Source organism: Pipistrellus kuhlii, unplaced genomic scaffold (genome assembly GCF_014108245.1).
Source record: "Pipistrellus kuhlii isolate mPipKuh1 unplaced genomic scaffold, mPipKuh1.p scaffold_m20_p_17, whole genome shotgun sequence".
In the NCBI taxonomy this organism is placed as follows: Eukaryota; Metazoa; Chordata; class Mammalia; order Chiroptera; family Vespertilionidae; genus Pipistrellus; species Pipistrellus kuhlii.
The window spans coordinates 17,391,386-17,413,165 of NW_023425482.1; the positions used below are offsets into that span (position 1 = coordinate 17,391,386).

Here is a 21,780-nt window from a genome sequence, read left to right on the forward strand (position 1 = left end):
AAAGTAGCCAGCACCTAGTCTAAATACCATATCCTCTTTAGAAAATGCCAGTTATGCCCCCTACTAGTGGGTGGCCACAAAGTTTTGCTATGATAACCCCCTCCTACACACACACACCATGCCCTGCTCACCAATGGGCCTGGGGCCTAAAGCCAATGCTGCACACCGAACCCAATTTGCTCTATGTGTGTAAATTCACAGAGAAGCCTGAATGGATAACAATAGAAATTTATATTGGAACAGTGGGATCAGCAATTTTGCACAGGGAGTTTTGGGAGATGTTTACCATAGTCTGCCTGAAATTGGGACAAAACTAAACAAGTTGTTTTGGAAAGTGTGAAAGCTGGTAGTGAACTCTTCTCTTCTATAAAGCGAAATACTAACAAATTGATGAGGCTCTAGCCGAAAATCTGGGACCTGTCAACAGATCTTGTTATACAGATGGTTGGCTGATCAAGATGATACTCAGTAACCCTTCAGAACTAGATGAACTGAAGAAGCAGATGAGAAATATACGAAATCTATTGAGGAGTGAAAATGGGACCCCCTGAATAAAGAAGTATGAAACCACTTTTTTAAAAATGAAAATGCCAGTTATGAGGAAAGGCATCTACTACTGAGTTTGGAAAAGGTAAGTTAGGTTTTAATAGTCCTTCAGACTGTTAATTACTTTCTTTAGGGTTGTGGGACTGGACCCTCACAAAGTCAGCACCGGTTCTTTAATGTCATAGTTATGTCTCATCAACCTGTAACAGCCCAAATACCCAGGGACCTTTGCTTGGAGAGCCTAAGTTGAGGTGTACCCTCCCTGAGAAAAGAACCGCTGCCAGAAGTCTGCCTGGAAATTCCACCCAGGCCTCTTCCAGATCACTTCGTTTGCTAGAACGAAATTGAGAGAAAAGCAGGAAAGGGCCACTAAAGATAAAATTAATTTATTTGCCCTTAAAACTCCATGGGCCACCTTGGGGCCCCGCAGTCCTACAGCATGCCCTGCAGCAGTGGGCTGGGGAGTCCATTTCTACGGAGTGCCTGCTCCCTTGTCCAGCCTTGTGCTGGTTTCCTCCTGACCCCTCATCCTGCTCCGACATGCAAGGAGTGCACAGGTCCACCTGCAGCAAACCTGGGCCTGCCTCTGGCAGTGAGGACGGGCCCTGTGGGTGGCTGCAGCACTGATCCCGGTGGGCTTGGGTGGGCGGGTGAGCAGGCGGGCAAGCAGGAGGGTGTTGGTGGTTCAGTGCAGAGAGCTGCTGTTCTGCTCCTCAAAGGCCATCTTGCCCAGGAGCTGGCTGTCCAACTCTACCCCGCTCACAGGGAGCTGGAAGAAGTTCATTTCGGCTGCTAACGCTGCCATGGCAGAAGGGTCCTGGCCAAACTGAGCTCGCAACATCATGTCCATCTTCTCCAGCCTCCTCTTGAGCCGCTTGGCCTCCCGCTCCCGGATGAGCCGGGCCTGCCGCTTCTCCGGGGTTTCATTGGCCCGCTTGAGCCTCATGGCCTCCCGATCCCGCTGCAGCCGGCGCGCCCGCTGCTCGTCTGTCTCCTGCATGCGCTGCAGGCGCTTGGCCTCGCGGTCCCTCATGCGCCTTACCTCCCGCTCCTCGGGGGTCTCATTGTCCCGCCGGCTCTTCTTGGCTGTGCGCTCTCGTTCCAGCCGCTGCAGCCGGACTTCCAAAGGCTCGTTCTGTCGACGGAGGGCCCACTTGCGTACGCTGGGGGTCTGGGCTTCCAGGAGCTTGCGGTAGGCGGCACAGTTGTTGCACACAAGCAGGATTCCGGCAGGGTACACTGGAGGACTAAAGGCAATGTCCTTCCCCTCGGCGCTGGAGGGGCCCTCACTGTAAGCTGGGGGTAGGGATTCCATATTAAGCACTTCAGGAAGCTTCTCACTGGGAAAGCAAACATTTGGGATGGTTAGTGTCACCTTCTGACAAGGCTCTGGTATTCAATTCTGACTTATTCTTGTCCTTCTTCGCCAGTTGCTCTAATTTCACCATTAGGGGTGAGTTGGACTTCCTCTCCTTCCCTGCTCTTCTTTGGGCTAGGGTGTGCACCAAGTTTTAAAGCCCACCTGGAGTTAGAGACTGACCAAAGGCCACAGCAAGCCACTAAAAACCAGATGAACCCTTAAAACAAGCCCTTTCCGCTCAAGCCAGAATGGTGGTGTTTGGCAGGCGCTGTGTAGGGCAGTCCCGCGGCGGGAGGCAGTCCTTGAGGTAGAGGCTGCCTTCAGGGCAGGTACAGTCCCACTGGCTCAAGCTCCTGCCCTGGCCAATTCTGCATCGCATGCTAGCTAATGGGACTAGGACACAATTCACACTGGGCCAGTCGGCCTGGGACATAGGGACTATGTCCTCACATCAGGGTCCTTTCAGCACCCTCTAACTTTTCTCCATGCTTCCTCATGAATATTTTTGGACTTCTCCACCTCTCTTTCTAGGTGAAAATATTATAGTGATAGGGGGAAAAAATTGGGAATTCATTTCTCTTTGGAGATAACTAATGGAAGGGGCATATTTACTGGTCTCATTATTTGTATTTCCAAAGAGTTGAAGAATCAATTAGTTGCCTTTGCATTACTGATCTCTAGCCTTTTCTTTGACTTGGGAAAGCAGAATCCATACCCAGTGATTTGTTCCCAACACAAAAGGGTTAGGTGCCCAGCTAACCTGTTAAACGTGGCGTGGCTGGTGAAGCGGGCTCCACACACAGCACAGTTAGACCGCTGGTCCTCCGAGTGGATTAGGAGGTGGCGCCCCAGTGACCCTGGGGAGCTAAGGGCCCGGCCACAGACAGGACACATATAGCTCTTGGCACTCACAACTGCTGCCGTGTGCTGTAAGACAAGCCTTAGTCTGTCAACTCACGCCACCTCCAAGACAACCGACACCCATTTAGAAACTACTTTGGGGGAAACGTCCCCTTTCCTTAGTCCCAGAACAAGGTACTTGCAACTATTCTCCCTGTTTAGCACCTGGAAAATTAACACTTTCCTGTGCTAATGGACTTTCTGAAGGGCCAGGCCATTCAGACCACTGCTCACATTTCATTTGTTTGAGCTCTACTACTTATTGAACTGCAATTGCCTACTGGTTGAATTTGGTTCAATAAGTAGACAATTAATTAAGACTGTTGACTACATTCTGGGACATGTGGCTGAACTAAGGAACAATGGGTTCTAGAGCTGTCTTCCGAGCCTGAGAGAATTCATGGTTGGGGTAATTTCTCTCTGACTGCTTGTCTCACATTGTCATTGGATCAGGGGAAAAGAACACAAAAGTCTGTCTTGCCCAGCCAGAGTGGCTCAGTTGGTTGAGCCTGGTCCTGTGCACTGCAGGGCTGCTGGTTCGATTCCCAGTCACGGCACATGCCCAGATTGCACGTTTGATCTCTGGTCAGGTGCGTATGGAAGGCAACCGATAGATGTTTCTCTACTTCTCTCCCTTTCTCTCTCTAAGCATGTTCTCAGGTGAGGACTTAAAAAAAAAAGTTTGTCTTATTCTCATCCCTTTACTTACATTAACTTTCTCCAGTATTTCAGAAACATTTATGTTAATTCATTTTTTCTTTTTTTAAAACAAAGCCCTCATTATTAACAGGTGTTATTTTTTATTTCACTATTTAAAATATGCATTAAGTAATTTTTTAAATGGTACTTAATTTTCGTAATATGTCTGCATGGGAACCCAAGACATATTTACCCCGCATATTCCACTTATTCTCCAAAGTGTTCTGAGGACTGGAGTGAGTCTGAATGAGAACAACAGCCCCGGGTTCCTTTGGGAGCTGGAGACAAAGGCTAAACAAGTTGCTGGCCCTTGAGTCCCAGAGCACGCAGCTCCTCGCGCCATACCTGGTACACGTGAGCAATCAGCTGCTCCCGACTCCCACAGTCTAGCTGGCAGAGGGGACACTGGCAGAGTCCAAGTAAGGGGTCAGTATTCAAATTCTCTGTGACCTGCAATTCAATAAGTAGGCAATTCATTAAGACTGCTGACCAGTCTCTTCCCTGCCCCTGCTTCTTTTATAAGGTATCCTGTTATAAAAAATACAACCTGATAGCACATATTATTCTCAGGTATCCATACAGACCAAAGAAAAAACTAATAGGGAGGTGGGAGTTAACTTGCACGAATCTTTATTTTCTCCAGGGTTTCCTGCCATGAGGGCACAGGCCTGCCCCAGAGAGAGCTTAGCTATTGTTTTCCCCACGGTAACCTGTAGAGAAAGGATTAGCTTTCCTCTTGCCATGCTTCTTGCAGGAATCTTCAGGAAGCATTTTAGTGAGGTAACACTTGGACTTAAATTTGCAAACATATTCAAGAGCAAGCCTCAGGAAGACAGCTAACAGCTTTGCAAAGGTGTCATTGCAAAGTTTTGTACAGCTGTCTGGAAAGAGAGCTGTACATGGTGGGGTGAAATGTAGGTGTCTGATATGTAAGTGATAAGAATTGTGTCTGAGGTTTGGATAACTGGTGCTGTGAAGGAAGAGGGCCTTCATATGAAGGCCCAGGAGACTGTCAGAGGCAAGACTGTTATATATGGATGAGAGGCGTCAGGCCAAACAGAAGCGTAAGGGGTGCTCCTGGCCTCAGGAGCCATTTGTCACTTGCCTCATGCTCTACCACTTCGTTCCCACCAACAGGCTGTTCTGCATTTTCTAACTCTTTTTCCACTTTGACCACCCCTCCATCTTCCTCTGATGTGTGGGAAGAGACTTCATCTTGTGTGGTCTCCTCTTCATCACCCTCACTGTCACCTGGAACACACAAACTGGTCACTTGTTCTGATTTTTGCAATGAATACATCTTGAGTTACTTTCCACCCTAGAGTTTGCAGTTATAATGGAAAACATTTTTAGATCTTCCATAATATAGTTTGTGTCCGTGCTTAGTTGGGTATAAATCATGTTATGTGGAAACCAGTTATAGCTGTTGTTTATAATGCCATATAAACACTAAAGAGAAAATCTGAGGCAAAACTGCATTGGGAAATATCCTGTACATTATCATAAAAACAGTTACTTCTTACTCATTTGGTTCCCAAATATCTCACACTTCAAATCACAACTCCTTCATACCTCACACCATGCTCATTCCCACAACACAGCACCTCTGATTTACCAACCCTTCTCACTGATTTTATTAGCTTACTTTTCTCCATAAAACCCCACCCCACACAATTTCTCCATGGTGTCACATATACTCTTCTGTTCTGAGTCCCACTAATCTGTCCTCTCTCAACAAACCCCAAGGCACACTTAAACACCAACAAGTTTTTCTTTCTTCTAATCAATAAAGGAGGCAGTAGTAAATTAGGTTAAAATGATGTCACTTTATAGGGAAAAGGCTGTTCATTACAGTGGAAAATTAGTGCAGCAAACAACCTCAGGCAGTTTGTAGCAGTATTTGACTCACAGTGTTCTTATTACTCCGCTAGTAACTCAGCATTCTAGGCTAAATAAATCCGTTGTTTCTGTTGGTTCTTTGGATTATCTGAGGGATGCATTAAGTAGAGGAAACAGGTTATTCTTTACTTTAAAATGAATATAATTTATTGGGACTAAAGGAAGAATTGAATTTTTCATTTAGGGAGCAGGATGTGGCTAAGGGGAGGTCAAGGTTTGTGGGAGCTGAATTTCTGCCCTATTATTTATAAAATAGGGAGAAATTATTTTTTTGAACAAGAAACCCAAAATTACAAAGGGAGTTCTTTCTGAAAGAAAAAAAGTGCTAGTACTTTGAAGATCCCGAAAGGAAGCCAAGCCAAGAGAAGCTACCAGACTCCAGCCCCAATCCCACCTGGCTCCTGGGCCCCTGGGTCTGACTGTAAGCAAGGGAGAAATACAGAGAGAGATTCACTAGTCTCTCTGCAATGGCAGGAGATTCAGCTTTCCTAGCCAACCGTGCTGTTGTCTTCTCTCTTCTATCCCTTGCACAATTTCTAAATCGACCAGTATCTGGGCAAAACTGGTTCTATTCTCTTTCTTCTTAAAAAAAATCCAGTCAAATCATCTGTTAGTAGTTATGTGTGTCTCTGTTAGATACTCCACTGGATTGGTATACTGGATCTGGCCTTCTTCCCAAGCCCAAAGCTTTAGTTTGAATTCATCTCAGTAATGAAGGATTGGCACAGATTAAATCACACCAGACTTTCTCACCAGCTTATCTGGAATACTTGTAAGCTTAGTCCCATGGTTGGCAAACTGTGGCTCGCGAGCTATATGCGGCTCTTTGGCCCCTTGAGTGTAGCTCTTCCAGAAAATACCATGGCCTGGGCGAGTCTATTTTGAAGAAGTGGCATTAGAAGAAGTTTAAAAAATTTGGCTCTCAAAAGACATTTCAATGTTGTAATGTTGATATTTGGATCTGTTGACTAATGAGTTTGCTGACCACTGGCTTAGCCTAAGATAACAATGCATCAAACACATTTTTGTAATTTATCAAAAATCCAAATGTATCTCTCTACTAGAAAGATTTTTAAAAAAGAAAAGAAAAAGAGTATGCTATCCAGAAAGATGCTGCATCTTTTCCAGGATGGAAACCTGTTAGACTTTTATAGATGTTGCCATTCCCACCTGTTACTCAAACTGATGGCTCCCACAGGTTTTCTAGAAATATGTGGGCTTATTTTTCTCTACCTGAGCAATTAATTGTTAAATTTTTTTTTGTTAAATTAACAGTTTGAGTGGAAGCTGTAGTTCTCAGAAGGCTGCAGAACTCTCCCTCTTTGTTCTTCCTCAACCCCACATGGAAAGAAAAATCTGAAATCCCTCTCTGAATTAACACTAATAATAACCAGTAAGAATGAAATCAGTAAAGTGTGGAAATCATCATAGAAAATAACACATCTCAAAGTGTATGTGTTCAGGCAGGTCATGGAACAGGCGATCCACTGGGCTCGTCTGGCTACCAGCCTCTGTCTTTCCCATCTTTTAACCACAGGGATCTACTTAGGACTTGGTGTGGGAAGGGAAGACCTTGACATCAGCATTTTATATGATACATAATCTCATTAATTTACAATACCTCTTGTATAATATTAACAGTAGGCCCTCAAGCAAAAATTTCCATTAATGCCATTCTTACATTTTATTAATTGTGAACAAATAGATCCGAGGAGACGGATTTTTTCTCTTCACTTGACCTAAACCAAGGGCTGCTTGGGCACTAATTATTCCTAAGCCCTGTCTCTCACAATCATCAAAAACCTATTTGTGTATGGTACTGTGCCAAGTACTGCAGTCCATGAGTTAAAAAAACAAACCAACCATCATGCCAAACCTGTTCTCGCTCTCTGGATAAGAATATGCCCACAGACCTTAGAACGCCTTTGGGAACACTGAGGCTCCACAAATCTCCTTCTTCATGTCTTCCTCCCAACCCCATGCACAATCCCCAGAGCACACCCACTCCGATAATTCTTCTCCCATTGCCCTGAGTCATTACCAGAAGGTGCAGAACTCACTGCTACTGGAGTCCTGGTCTCTTAGTTGTTGGATAGCTTGTCGCTGACCGTCAAGGTCTCCAGGAAAATCAGTTTTCATCATCGCCTGGCGGGCTTGCTCTTCTAGCCCAGCAAATACTTGATCCCCTAGTGGTCACAAGGAAAAATAGTCAGGCCACCAGCTGGACAGCACATCCTCAGGCAAGCTAGTTGGAAAGTCAGACCATTCAAAGGGAGGCGGCAGGTTCCCTGTGGTGGAGTCATCCATCTCCAAGTCAGCTTGTTGCCTACAACTGTTTCTGGGCTCAGCTACTCTTCCGGGTAAGCCAGATGCTCTAGAAAGCATCATATGCTTCCCTTAAATTGTCCTAATCTTTACTCCTTTTTAAAAGTGATCAATTGCTACTTTATAAATTTAGCTTTAGATTCTCAATTCCATTTACAACCTTCCATCAGGATTGGTGAGACAGAGGCAAGAAGAGACAAAGGAATAGGATAAAGATATGGCAATAAATATGGGCACAATCTGTGAACTTTAAGGTACTAGCATTATGCCCTGAGTTAATGTCTATCTCTTGACTATAAACCAGTGCTTCCAATAATCCATCTAGATAACAGTATATAATCCCGTCTTTCATTCATTCTCCTTAAGACATGCTCTGGAAGTTCTTCCTTGACTTCCTTTCTAATGCCTATCAGAATTATCCAGAAGCAAATCAACAATGAGTTGAATAATGGATTAAAAGGAGAACACACTTCTGCTAAGGGACATACTTCCTGAAACATGCCATCTAATTTGCAACAAATATTTCATCTGGTGTCCTGGGTCTTTGTTTGTTTGTTAGTATGCAATATCCAAAAGCCCTAGACCTGTCCTTGATTATACACTTACTTCTGATGAACTCTGCCTGGGATCTCTGTGGTTACTGAAGAGTTAACATTTAAGTGTTCTTTTATTTCCAAGAGGCCAGGCATAAGGAGAAAAGAGAATTGGGTTTCTCGAGGTTTCCATTATCTCAGTCAGAGTGGAAACTACAGTCCCCATTCCACAGCTACCAAGAGAGAATAATAAAAGCCCTAGTGAAAAGATTGACAATAGACCAATAGCGCTTCTTACTGAGGAGAGAAAGGGGAGTAAACAGGCTCAAGTTCCAAGCAGGAGACAATGATGTAGGAAAAATGAACAGGTTAGTTGATCTGCACTACTAGTCCGGAGGCAATGAGAGAATGGATGTGAAGTAGACTTCATGGGATTACTTAGGCATTCATTCAGCAAATATTCATGGAGAGTTTACTATATGCTAAGTGCTGAACACTAATAATAGCTCCAGATTCTATGTTAAATGATTTATAGTTGTTACCTTACCTTACTTCTCTGTTAATTCTATGTGGTAGGTATAACTACCCATGTTTTACTTAGGAGAAAACTAAAGTCTGTAGTGGAACTAAGTAATCAAACCTAGGTTTGCCCAACTCTACTAGCCATGTTTTTAAACTGCTTTCTAGTAGTGATATAAGCAGAAAGCTAGGCGCTTTATCATAGTAGTTTTGCTGAAAACAAATGCTGTCTCTGAGAAGAATGGCTCTGATCCTAGTGATATTGTTATCTTCATATCATAAGAAACTGGTAACTATAACTCAAATATCAAAATAATGTTCTCAGGACCAGTATATGACAACAGGGACCATCATTTTGATGGTTCTGATACTATGTGGTAGTACCATGCCTGGGTCAGAGTAACTAATATTATGGGGACTCTGACTGATACTGTGAATGGGAGTAGAGGTGGTTAGAGTTCAAATGTATTGCAACCATACAGCCCTCAAGTAAAGGAAAAATAAGCTGCTTTAAGTCTACTTTCATAATATCCAAGATGACACACTGGATTTTAATTACTGCTAGAGAAAGCAAAAATTGAATTGTGTTATTGTGAATTCTCTTCTTTCTTTGCAAAAGTAAAATATTTAATTTCTCCACATTGGTTCCATTGTAATCATAAGACCATGGCCAACTGGAATAGTTACTGAATTCTTCTGGGTATATGCATGTTTTCAGACCTGGTGGCTATGGGCAGATATGGCACTATGAAACAAGTTATATACCAGCATATAATTAATTATCAAGGGACAGATCATTCTCATCAGTGCTACTGCTCATCTCTAAAGGAACCTCGCCAGAAACCAGCTAGGTTTATAGCATATTTAGAATATATACCTCACCCCCCTTTCTATTAGAAAATCATGATTGGATTAGTAAAAAGGCATCTAAAAGTATATGTCCCTTTCAATAGCAGCTAGTACTTCAGTTTGGTCTCTATCAACTGGAGCTTAAAATTTATCTTTGTCTATTGATGTTTAAATATTTAGGCCTTCCCAGAACAGAGAAGGGTCTATTCCATAGAACTTCCCTAGCTAGCACTTTTTGCTCACCTAGGCAATCTACCCTAGGACAGGTGAAATGAACTAATTGTCATTCCTTTTTGGCAGTTTGGAGAGAAAAGCTGTGCTCTTGTATTTTATTCTGTTCCTGGCTTGAGAAAAGAGGCTAAGGTAAACTTTATTCCTATTTTAAACATCAACTAAAGCAAACTATATAAAAGTCATTTAAAAAAAAAAAAGGACGTGATTTTGGCAGACCTCATAAGAAAAGATGTGTGAATAATCTTCCAGTAGTCACTATTTATTTAATCCCTAAAATATGGCTGTCCAGAATTATCCTTTCACCAGAAAGCAGTGATACTTGTTAAAAGTATGTCATAATTAAGTATAATGTGATTCATAGATACTAATGATTAAGAAGTGTTATACAATTGCCTGCTTGTATAATGTAGAATCATTTCCTTCTATCTTGAGACCGTTGGGTAGGTTAAAAAAAAAAATCCTGTAATCTCTAGATATTAATGTAGGGCAACGATCTTATTTAATGTGGGTATTTATGTTTCTATCTCCCTCTCTTTTCCTCTCTGAAATCAATTAAATATTATATATATATATAATTAAATATATAAATATATATATATGTGTGTGTGTGTATATATATACATATATATATATATATATATATATATATATATATATATATGTATGTATGTATATATACACACACACTATTTGATTTGGTTAAGATTTTTCAAACCAGATAAAAACAAGGCCATACAAGCAAGTTTGTGAAACAGATGAGAAGCTGAGATGAAAGTTATTAGAAAGATAAAGATTTTACAATTCTCTTTATTGAGTCCTTGGTGCAGTTAAATGCATGGATGGGCAAAAGTAGGCTTACAGTTGTTTGTATGAAAAATAATAGAATAATTAATAAGAATTTAAGAATAAACTGCCCCTGATCGGGTAGCTCACTTGGTTGGAGCATTGTCCTGATATGCCAAGGTTGCAGGTTCGGTCGGGCACATACAAAAGTGACCCAATGAATGCATAAATAAAGAACAACAAATTGCAGTTCCTCTCTCATTCTCTCCCTTCTTCTCTCTTTAAAATCAATTAAAAAAAAAAAGAAGAAGAAACTGTGTTTCACATACTCATGCTTTAAACCTACTTTTGTCCTTCCAGCAAATGCAGTTTCTTGCTGACTGACATTAAGGATAGCAGCTGAAACATATCCTAACAGCAGATGTTAAATTCAGAAAAGACGAGCTAGTATTGGGAGTGAAGAGCTTAGGATTCCATTTCTAGCTGACAGTCTCTTAATCCAAGGTGCGATCACATGTTGAGAACATAATCATTCACCTCGCAGGGACACTGAATGAAAATAAAACAAACTGCACTTTTTAGAAGAGAAGGGACTACAAATGCATTTTTCCTACTTCTCTGTAAAAGCTGAAAAGCTTTTTTTTTTTTTTTTTTAATATATTTTATTGATTTTTTACAGAGAGGAAGTGAGAGAGATAGAGAGCCAGAAACGTCGATGAGAGAGAAACATCGACCAGCCGCCTCCTGCACACCCCCCACCGGGGATGTGCCCGCAACCAACCGACGCTCTACCACTGAGCCAAACCGGTTTCAGCTGAAAAGCTTTTTTAAAAAATACATATTTTGCCGAGACCGGTTTGGCTCAGTGTATAGAGCGCCGGCCTGCGGACTGAAGGGTCCCGGGTTCGATTCTGGTCAAGGGCATGTACCTTGGTTGCAGGCACATTCCTAGTAGGGGGTGTGCAAGAGGCGGCTGATCGATGTCTCTCTCTCATCGATGTTTCTGACTCTCTATCCCTCTCTCTTCCTCTGTAAAAAAATCAATAAAATATGTATTTAAAAAAATACATATTTTATTGATTTTCACAGAGAGGAAGAGAGAGGGATAGAGAGTTAGAAATATCGATGAGAGAGAGACATCGATCCGCTGCCTCTTGAACACCCCCCACAACCAAGGTTCGATTCCTTGAGCCGAATCGAACCGGGACCCCTCAGTCCGCAAGCCAACACTCTATCCACTAAGCCAAACTGGTTTCAGCTGAAAAGCTCTTAAGTAAAGTTGAAAGCTTTTGAATATACGTTGCAATCTGAAAACAAAAGCTCTTCAGAAAAAGTTTTCCTTTTCTTAGTGGTTTGCTTGGTATAAAGACACCAAATGAGAGTGTACGAGGCACTCTATTTTCAACCTCTCTAGAAAGAGTTGACAAAAAGTTATACTCAGAAGGGTAAGATGAGGAAGGTCTAATAGATTTCAGCCCTTCAGCAGTTTCTCTGTGACTAACAAATCTGGGCTTTTATTCCAAAAGCTCTCATCAAGTCTATTAATGAGCTGGGCAAAACCCAAGAGTCTGCCTGAATATTTCTGAGATACACAGCCAGTCCAGCGGAAAGCCAAGTAAATGTCAGAACAGCCTGCCCATTGCCTCTGAAGTGAGTCGGATAAACGCTGCCAGCCTGCAGTAGTGGGATTCTTAACAGATTCTTTTAGGTGGGCTTTGAGCTTCATGCCACACAGTCTTCTTCTTCCCAGAAGGCAGAGCTAATGGAGCTCAGCCTGACTCTGCCCAAGTGCCGACTGCCTTTGATGCTGAAGCAGAGCTTCGGCAGGCTTTCCTGCCTCCCAGACCCCGAGTCCATCCCATTTACTTTAAATGGACAAGCAGCATTAAATTCAATACATTTAATTGGTTCCATTTCACTGAAAGGAGAGAGTAGTCTCAAGTGTTTAGAAGACTGAAATGCCCAATTTCTATTTGTCATTACTGTCATGAGAAGATGACCTTTCAAAACAGGTAGGATCGGCTTCAGTCTCCAAAGAGTAAATAAACAGGAGACCCCCTTGGAGACCAGCCAATCCCACTGTCTTCTTCTTTGGTCAAGCCTAAGTCAATCACCCGAGAAGCCCTCCCAGTTCCCTGCCCAAATGCATCACCGAAAATAGCCCCTCCTTGGGTCTGCCTTTTAGTGGCAGCTGAGCATTTGTTCACAGCTCTCCTCATGGCACCACCAGAGAGGCTGCAAAGTCCCACCCGCTCCACCACAATGTAATGTTCCCTTGCTCCGGACACGGCATGTCTGCAGCTGCGCGAGTGTGATATTCTGTCCTTGTCCACGGCCTGACTGTCCATCTGTTTTCCAACTCTAATTCCAGCTCGTCCCGGTTTGACTGGCTATGGTGGGAGGAGATGCAGCTGATGGGTATGTGCCATGTGGACACGGGCACAGGCCACACAAGCCTTTACTGGCTCCCCTTGGCCTTGCCACAATCATGCTATCATCCACCTCATCTTTCCTCAAATCCAACCAGTCTCTTTGGACAGGAGGTTTGTATAGGTAAATACCCAACTCCTATGACTGCCTTATTCGTGAACCCATCATCTCTATTAAGAGTACCTATCCTGCCGAAACCGGTTTGGCTCAATGGATTGAGTGTTGGCCTGAGGACTCAAGGGTCCCAGGTTTGATTCTGGTCAAGGGCACGTTCTTTGTTGCGGGCACATCCTAGTAGGGGGTGTGCAGGAGGCAGCTGATCCATGTTTCTCTCTCATCTGAAGGCCAGGCCAAGTTCAAACTTCATTCTGTAGACAAAAAGGAGCTACTAAAATTTTTAACAGAGAGAGTGAGTGACATTGAGAATGTCACTATCCCTCTCCCTTCCTCTCTGTAAAAAAATCAATAATATATATATATATATGTATGTGTGTGTATATATATATGTATATATATATATATATATATATATATATATATTTTTTTTTTTTTTTTTTTTTTTTTAAGAGTACCTTTCCTGCCCTGTCTTCTTGAGGTCACGTCTGTGCCTTTTATCAGTCAACACTCACCTTCAACCAGAGGAGAAGATAATCCTCCTAAGTCACTGTGTTGTATTCCCTATGCTAGAGATGCTTCATGTTCTCTCTCAACGATCCTCCCATTTAGTCCCACTACATTTTACTGTTTAGCAACAATTTCTAAATCCTTCTTAAACCACTCACCTTTATATCAAGCAGCCTTCCACATTCACCTAGAGCAGTGGTCGGCAAACTGCGGCTCAGGAGCCACATGCTGCTCACAAGCCAACCGTTTGCCGCTCTGTTGACTAATGAGTTTGCCGACCACTGTCATACACTACCCTTTACCTCTTTGCGTACAATATGCCACAATTGCCTAATCCTCACAGCTTCCAACTACACAGTAACATTTAGTCTAGTACAGTGGTCGGCAAACTCATTAGTCAACAGAGAATTAATTGTCTAAGGAGGTCTGCTACCCTAATCGCATCCTCTATAATATGTTGAAGTTCCCTAAATTCCTCTGCTTCTACTATTTTCTCTCTTGAAATTACCCAATAAGACAAGAAAAGGTACATAGTGCCTGGCATACAGTATCTTTTTAATAAACGTTGGTCCTCTTAACTTCTTGTCTATCTTCTCAAATGGATTTATTTTCTTTAAAAAATATTTCATATATTATACCACTGAATTCTCTTCAAATGTTATTGTACTTGATTTAGTCAATCCTCCATTATAGGGAGCTATTCTTCTCTTTTATAAATATTTAGGTGAGGATGCTTATCTCCTCAGATCATAGGAAACTGCCTGATTGATTGTCTCGGTCCTACATAGATATGTTATTATTAATTTGATAAGGTATTTTAAGTTACTCGAACACTCTCTATGAGCAGTGCCAGAAGTTGAGAGGGATAGCAGGAAATATATATGCCCTTTAGAAGTTTACAATCCAATTACTGACATAAAACATACACTCAAAACTATTGAGAAATAATGCAAGGCAACAGTGCATACCTGGTCTTCCTATTACCTCGTATGATCCATCCCAAAACACTGCATTCTCAATGTCACTCACTCTCTCTGCTTAAAAACCTTCAGGAGCTCCTTTCTGTCTATGGAATGAAGTTTGAACTTGGCCTGGCCTTTAGGACTCTACAATGTACAACTCATGGCAGGCATGTGGCCTACTGGCCACGATTTTGACACACTTGATATAGAGTTAAACATCTTCAACCTCATGTCCTATGATTTCTGCCCAAAATGAAACTTCTGCTTCATCCAAAGTCTCCTTGTCCCCTGAACATATCACATGTACTTCCTCTTACGTCTTTGCTCACCCTCTCCAATTTTACTTCTCCCTTCCTCTTTTTAAAAAGTTCACTTTACCTTAGCTTTTTGGGCTCAGTGGATAGAGCGTCAGCCGGTGGACTGAAGGGTCCTGGGTTCGATTCCAATCAAGGGCACATGCCCGGGTTGTGAGCTCAATCCCCAGTAGGGAGGCATGCAGGAGACAGCCAATCAATGATTCTTTCTCGTCATTGATGTTTCTCTCTCTCTTCCCCTCCTTTCTCTCTGAAATCAATAAAAATCAATCAATAAAGAAATAATCACTTTCTACCTTCTAAGACCCAGTTCAAGTTCATGGTCTAGGGCCTCTTCCATCAAACATTCCCTTGCTACCTCAGTCTACGATGCTCTCTCCCTCCTCTTAACTTCAATAGTATAAAGTGTATAACATTCCTATTTGACACTTAGCATATATTATCAAATAATGGCTACATTATAGTTTTATATATCCTTTTATTGTTTTATAGCTCAGGCATCTAGCACAAGACTTTTCACAGAATAGATATCCTATAAATGTTTATTATATGAATAATAAGAATGAAACAAACACACCTACTCCCAACACAGTTTTCTAACGCCTTCTCCAGCAAACAAACACACTTTAACTCCATCATGTTCAACACTTTTAACCCTTATTTTTTCTTCACAAATTAGTGTAAGCCTCTAACCTAAATCCAGATTCCTCTTCCATTCCCATCCAGATTCCAGAAGACAAAGCCCAGTACTCACAGTGAACTTTATTTGGATTTGTCTGTTTCCGACGGGACATGTTTCCCTGATCCAAGAGCTCTGGCCTTTCCCAGTTTCACGACTGGATGTGTTACTACCTCCTTGCAGGGTGCTGACCTACAAGAAAAAGGGATATAGTTAGCACATGTCATTTTGCCCAGATATCATACAAACTTAACAGATAAAAAAGATTTTTAAAAATAGTTCTTAAGTGTATCAAACTCACCAGTTATAAATAACTGGACTCATTAAAGAAAGAAATTCATAAATCTCTGGCACATCAAGGTCCCAAGAAGTTTAAGAAGGGACTCCTTGAGAGGATTTAGAAATTCCACTCTAAAACTATCTATGGAATCCAGAATACTGTTGCATGCTCGTGATCAGGATAAAAAAAGGAAGCAAGTAACTCGGGCAATCAGTGTTAGTAGTGCCGTGGGCTCAAAGGAACAAATCCCCGTGAGCTGTGAAAGGAAGCAGCAAAGGCTAAGGAGGGGGGCAGCTCTCATGCCCACTGGAAGCCACGCCCTGTGGTCCTCCCCAGTGGGAGCCTCCAGGCGTTACCTCACCTGGAGGTGACAAAGGCATCATATGCCTGAGACAAGAAAACATCTCCAAACAACACAGGGAGCAGAGCCAGTGTTTAGTGATGCCGGCACAAGCGCTGGGCACTGGGGATGACAGGGCACTGAAGCCAATCAGACTTCCAATGCTGAAGACGGGCTCTCACCAGAAGAGCCAGATGCCATCCACGTGGCTGAGCCACTAATTCGGCACCCCAATGTGGGACATCAACCTGGCCCCGCTCGCATGGTCTGGAGCTGTGGTCAAAGTTAGTGACTTTAGTGCCTCTTCTCAATCCAGCCTCTACGCAGCAGAGCGATCAGTGGGAGAAACAACGAGAAAAGCGTGTCAAGGGAGCAGTGCTGCAGAGACATGCGCTGTTTCCCTGGAACAGGAGGGCGTGGATCCGTAAGCCTGGAGGTTCCCGGTTAGTTACAAGACTTTCCCAGCAGTCAGTGTTGTTAGAGAGCCTGAAGTGCTTTAGTACCGGAAGCTGTGAAATTTTCTTTGAAAGATCAAGTGAAGAAACAGACTGATTAAGATGACCTAGATTCCTTTTCCTACCAAAGACAAGAGTATGGATCTGGTCACCCTTTAAGCTTTCTTCCCGTTCCTGCCTCCTCAAAGTATATGCACAGCGAATGAGCAAAGATAAAATTGTAGAGGCAGTATGAGAGGCGACTCCTAGCTATGCTGTGCACTCCAGAACTCCTCTATGTAGCTAGGAAGGACCTGAGACCTGTAATCAGATCTTGCCTCCCCTTACCAAAAGAAGAAAGAAACCGCAAATGGCAAAGACAGGCCTCCACAGGAAGTGGCAAAGGAAGCAGCTTTCAGGCAGTCTTCTATCATATCTGCATATCAAACACAGTTCTTTTTCAGACCTTTAATTAACAACCAAAAAAAACAAAACAAAAAAAAAACAAAAAACAAAACTCCAAATATACATAAAAATCAATTTTAACTATTTAGAGCAGCGGCTGCCAACCTTTCGGACCTCACGAACCACCGGTTAGCGACGCTGATTTAGAGGGCAGTGTGCTGAGTGCTAATGCTAATGGTGTATGTTCTCCATTCTAAGTTTCGTGTAGATCATTTCTTTCTAAAAAGTAGTTATTTTATTAATGAAAGCAGTGAAGGAATTTTACACTTTGGGTACTATGCACTTTTCCTGTAAGTCTATGGAATGGGAAAGCAGAAAGCTGAATGAAATGCAGGTTGTCTTTCATTTTTTGTTGTTGTTGTTGTTCTAAAATTTGCAGAGCTACACCTACTCTATTGCAGAAGGAAAATACGAAATCTTAATGAATCTTTAAATTTTCGCTCCATCAAGATCAGAAATTGAAACTGTGGGATAAAGATACTATTAAAGATCCTTCTGAAGGACTTTCCGCTCATTTATTCCGATCATCTTGGTGAGGCAATAGTTCAATACTAAAGCTACTATTGGACACAGAGGAGCATCTGCGTATTTAAATTGGCAGTGTCCACTGCATCTCATAATCCTCCTAGTGGCCAGATGGGGAATTGACCAGATGGTACCCAAAGGAACTTCACACCTGAGGGATTTAAGGGAAAATTAAGCAAATACTCTCCATCCCTCAAAAAAGAAAGCCTGTAGAGCAGAGGACTCTTGCAAATAAATAAATAAATAGCACCGAAAGTACATTCTTAACCACACAAGATCTCGGGGCTTTTGCAGGCACCAAACGGTAATGAAATCCATAGGCACACTGGCCTAAAGGTCACTCATTCCATTTCACTTTTTAACACTGCCCGAGTTCCCAAGCCCGAACCTGAAACCAACACAAAAATGTCAATGGAGAACCGCCTGGACATCACCATCTCCAAGAAAAGCCGGGATAGGAAAGAAAGGTAAACTGGTGCGATTCAAATCTACAAGGGGATTCGATTGGGAAAAAAAAAAAGGAAGGCAGCTTTTTGTCTGTCTTTTAGAACGAGGTTCAAAGTCCTTGGGGGCGGGAAGGGGGAGCACCGTCTCCCCCACAACACTGTCCCTTGCCTCTCCCACAAGTGTTAGGTTGCAGCTTCCAGAACGCACCACGGACTTTAGCAACAACAACAACAAAAAGAACAAAAACAAAACGGGTGAAAGCCAAGTTCTAAGAAAAAGAGGGTGCACCATTCCCCACCTCCAGCTCTTGGTGCGTTCCCCACGGAGGAAAAGTAAACTCGTCCGGATCCCAGCTGATTTCTATCTGCCAGAGAAGGAGAGAGCACAAGAAAGCTGATCGCGTAGCCAGCCAGCCGCCGCCTCCCTTCGGTCCGGTTCGGTCAGCAGCGGGTGTCACCATCAGCCGAGGAGATGGTCCCTTTGGGCTTCCGGCAGGACGAGCCAGGTGGATCCCCGGGAGAAGGATCGGCCCAAAAGCCAGCGGAGTGAGTGGGTCCTCCGCAGCGGCTCCGACAGACAAACCCTCATCAGACAGCACCGTCTTGTCCGCGGTCTAAATTTAGCAGCTTCCCCGGGAGCCGGCGACACGGACCGATACCCGGGTGTGCCCTCCCACGCCCATCCTCCCTCCTCCCTCCCTCCCCGGCTCCTCCCCGCCTGTCAGACGCCGGGGCCGTCCCGGCTGCTCCCGGCCGAGCCGACCTGGGCCCGAGCCGGGAGGGGCGGCTGCACCGACGTCCCTCCCGCGCCCCAAAGGAGGAGTGACCGGGAGGGAGGGGAGCCGGCCGGGACCCGCCGGACTCCGGAGACCCGGGCAGGGAGGGGGCTGGGTCGGAGGAGCCTGGGCTGCCCCCACCCCCCAGGCCGGAGCGAGCCCCTCTCTTCCCTCCGGGCAGACAAAAGACCGACGGCCGGGGACCCGCATCCTCAGCCCGGCCCCCGGGAGGGAAGGAGTCGGGGGCGGGGAGGGGGGTCTCTTTACCCGGCGCCTCGGCTCCGGGTCCCTGGGCCCCGCCTCCGGACAGACGGACCGCCGGACAATGGGCCCCGGGGCTGCGGCTGGGGCCGGCCGGGCCTGGCTCTCCGGGACCGGGCCCCGCAGGCAGGCGGAGGGCAGCTGCGGGCCAAGCCGAGGGGCGGTGGAGCCGAAGGGGGGCGGCGCTGCGAGACGGACAAAGCCCAACGGCAGACAGACGGACGGACGGAGGGGGAAAAGATGGCGACGCGGGCGGCGGGAGCGCGCTGCTCGCGCACCGGCAGCGGGCGAGGCGCGTGCACGAGCCTCCCTCCCTCTCCCTCCCTCCGCCCGCGCGGTCCCCTCGCCCCGCTCCTGGGCGCGCGCCCGCGGTGTGGGCGGGGCTTGCGGGGGGAAGCGAGGGTCCCGGGAGGCGGGGCTTGAGGGAGCAGCCAATCGCAGGCGCATAAGGGGGGGGGCCTGGCCTCCCGCCCCGCGCCCCGGGGACCACCCAGGCGCGCACCTTGCGCGGTGTTTTCTCCAGCGTTCTCCGCTCCTCTGCTGCCGCCCAACCCCGCCTGGACCTGCAAACTCCACCCTCCCTGACTGTCAGCCCCGATCCTGGTTTCCTATCTCACCTTCAAGTTCAGCCACAGAACCCACATCCCCTAACCACAGCTCCACCGCAGGCTCCCCCTCCCCTTAGCTCAACCTTAGTCACCCACCTCCCACCCCCCCTCCACCGAAACCCTATTCCCTTCAGTTCCCCATATTTCAGGGTTTCTTCGGATCCCAAGAGTCTTGGTGGGAGGGCCTGGGTCCAGCTGTCAAGACCTCCGAAAAAAAATCTTTAGATTAAAAAAACACACATACACACACACACACACACACACAAAAAAAAAAAAATCATTCCAGTCTCCAACATGGTTCTCAAATAACAACTGTAGCTGTGTACCTAGGGGCATAGGATTAATTTGGAGCAGGGAAACTTGTAGCAATGACACTGTTGCCACTCAAGGGACATGTGGGACCATTGAGAGGGGTTAAGACTCACTTCCTAATAAAACACCTCCTTCCCCTGTCATCGTCCCTTTCTAGTTCCTCACTACTTGCCTTTCCTTCTTATTCTCTCTTCTTGTAGAGTTCCTGAGCCTGCCTCTGACATAGCTTCCTTGGTGGGGAATGCCGTGGGAAGAAAATGTTAGATCAGTTTTGAGTCCCACCCAGCTCTGTCACGGATGAGCCTGGTGACCTAGGGCAAGGCACTTTCCTATTTTGAACGTCTATTCCCTGAGATGTAAAATGGATAATAATGTCATAATTCCTGACCTCTGTTCTCATAGATTGTTGTGGTGATTAAGTAAAATGAACACATGAAATGTATAGTCTGCAAATATGTTTTATGATTACTGACCCCACAAAGACAGAGCTAATGAAGATGCTGACCCTTGATTAGTAAGCAACAAGTCCTGGTATTGCAAAATGTCTTTCTCATAAATCCCCAATGAGATGATATCATTGTCTGCATCTTGTGATTAATGTGAGAGAATGGCTGTATTAAAGGATCTTGGTCCTTTACAATTCATTCATTCATTCATTCATTCTTCATTATAAGTAGGAATTATTATTCTTTCATTTTGGTTAAGGAAATATTTCAGTTTTGTTTAAATTTTAATTCCTAGGAAGCAAAAAAAAAAAAAAAAAAAAAAAAGGAATATTCTCATCCAACCAGAAAGTTTTTAAACAGTTTAATATAAGAATGCAAGCTGGAATAAAACATAGGCTTTCATACGTAACAGTAATTCTTGGTGAGTTTAGACCGAGAGATAAAAAAAAAAGGTAGTATTATGTACCTTTAAACTTGACATAGTTGATATTTCCTTTTTTAAAATATATTTTTTATTGATTTCAGAAAGGAAGGGAGAGAGGGAGAAAGGGAGAGAGAAACATTAATGTTGAGAGAGAATAATTGATTGGCTGCCTCCTCCATGCCTCCCTGCCCCAAATATGGGCACTTGCCCTGACCAGGAATCTAATCACAATCTACTAGTTCATAGGTCGATGCTCAATCACTGAGCCACACCCTGCCGGGCAGTTGATGTCTTCAGCATGAAAGTAGCTAGCAGGTAAATCATTTCGAGAAAGCCTCTAATGAAATGTCTTGGCTTCATCATTAAGTTATTGTGTAAAGCTGAGCAGCTTGTTCTATCTCCTTGAGTTGCAAATAAAATAGGATCATAATAATGCTACTTTAATAACCTTTCTGGTCGAAACTGGTTTGGCTCAGTGGTAGAGCGTCGGTCTGTGGACTGAAAGGTCCCAGGTTCGATTCCGGTCAAGGGCATGTACACGTTGGTTGCGGGCACATCCCCGGAAGAGGGTGTGCAAGAGGCAGCTGGTCGATGTTTCTCTCTCATCAATGTTTCTAGCTCTCTATCGCTCTCCCTTCCTCTCTGTAAAATATCAATAAAATATATATATTTTTAAAAATAACCTTTCTGTGCTCTGGAAATGCCTCAGGTGTTGTGACTCAGAATTATAATGAAATAAGGGAAATTATAAATAAAATAAAAAAAAGAAATTCATTTCTTTTTCCTCTACTCTCATCTACACTTGTT

The 21,780-nt window shown here is 44.2% G+C and overlaps 2 protein-coding genes across 12 annotated transcripts; one reads left to right on the plus strand and one right to left on the minus strand.

The window, feature by feature from the left end:
* Positions 1-916: 916 nt before the first annotated feature.
* ZNF821 (zinc finger protein 821) lies at positions 917-19,299 on the minus strand. Of its 11 annotated transcripts, XM_045582725.1 has the most exons (9): positions 19,190-19,299; positions 18,446-18,511; positions 17,059-17,146; positions 15,732-15,848; positions 7,465-7,590; positions 4,611-4,756; positions 3,851-3,955; positions 2,667-2,833; positions 917-1,886 (listed from the first exon to the last, which is right to left on the minus strand). In XM_045582725.1, exons 4-9 carry the CDS (start codon positions 15,769-15,771, stop codon positions 1,232-1,234), a joined length of 1,239 nt encoding a protein of 412 aa, XP_045438681.1. In that variant the 5' UTR covers positions 15,772-15,848; positions 17,059-17,146; positions 18,446-18,511; positions 19,190-19,299; the 3' UTR covers positions 917-1,231. The 11 variants fall into 11 exon arrangements, with proteins under 11 accessions (XP_045438681.1, XP_045438680.1, XP_036297009.1 ...); XM_045582724.1 differs by lacking the exon at positions 17,059-17,146; XM_036441116.2 differs by lacking the exon at positions 19,190-19,299 and having other exon boundaries at positions 18,446-18,589.
* LOC123652512 (serine/arginine repetitive matrix protein 3-like) lies at positions 18,106-20,545 on the plus strand. The gene is made up of 3 exons (XM_045582900.1): positions 18,106-18,167; positions 18,553-19,475; positions 20,304-20,545. The coding sequence occupies exons 1-3, from the start codon at positions 18,106-18,108 to the stop codon at positions 20,327-20,329; spliced, it is 1,011 nt and encodes a 336-aa protein (XP_045438856.1). The 3' UTR covers positions 20,330-20,545.
* The last annotated feature ends 1,235 nt before the right edge of the window (positions 20,546-21,780 follow it).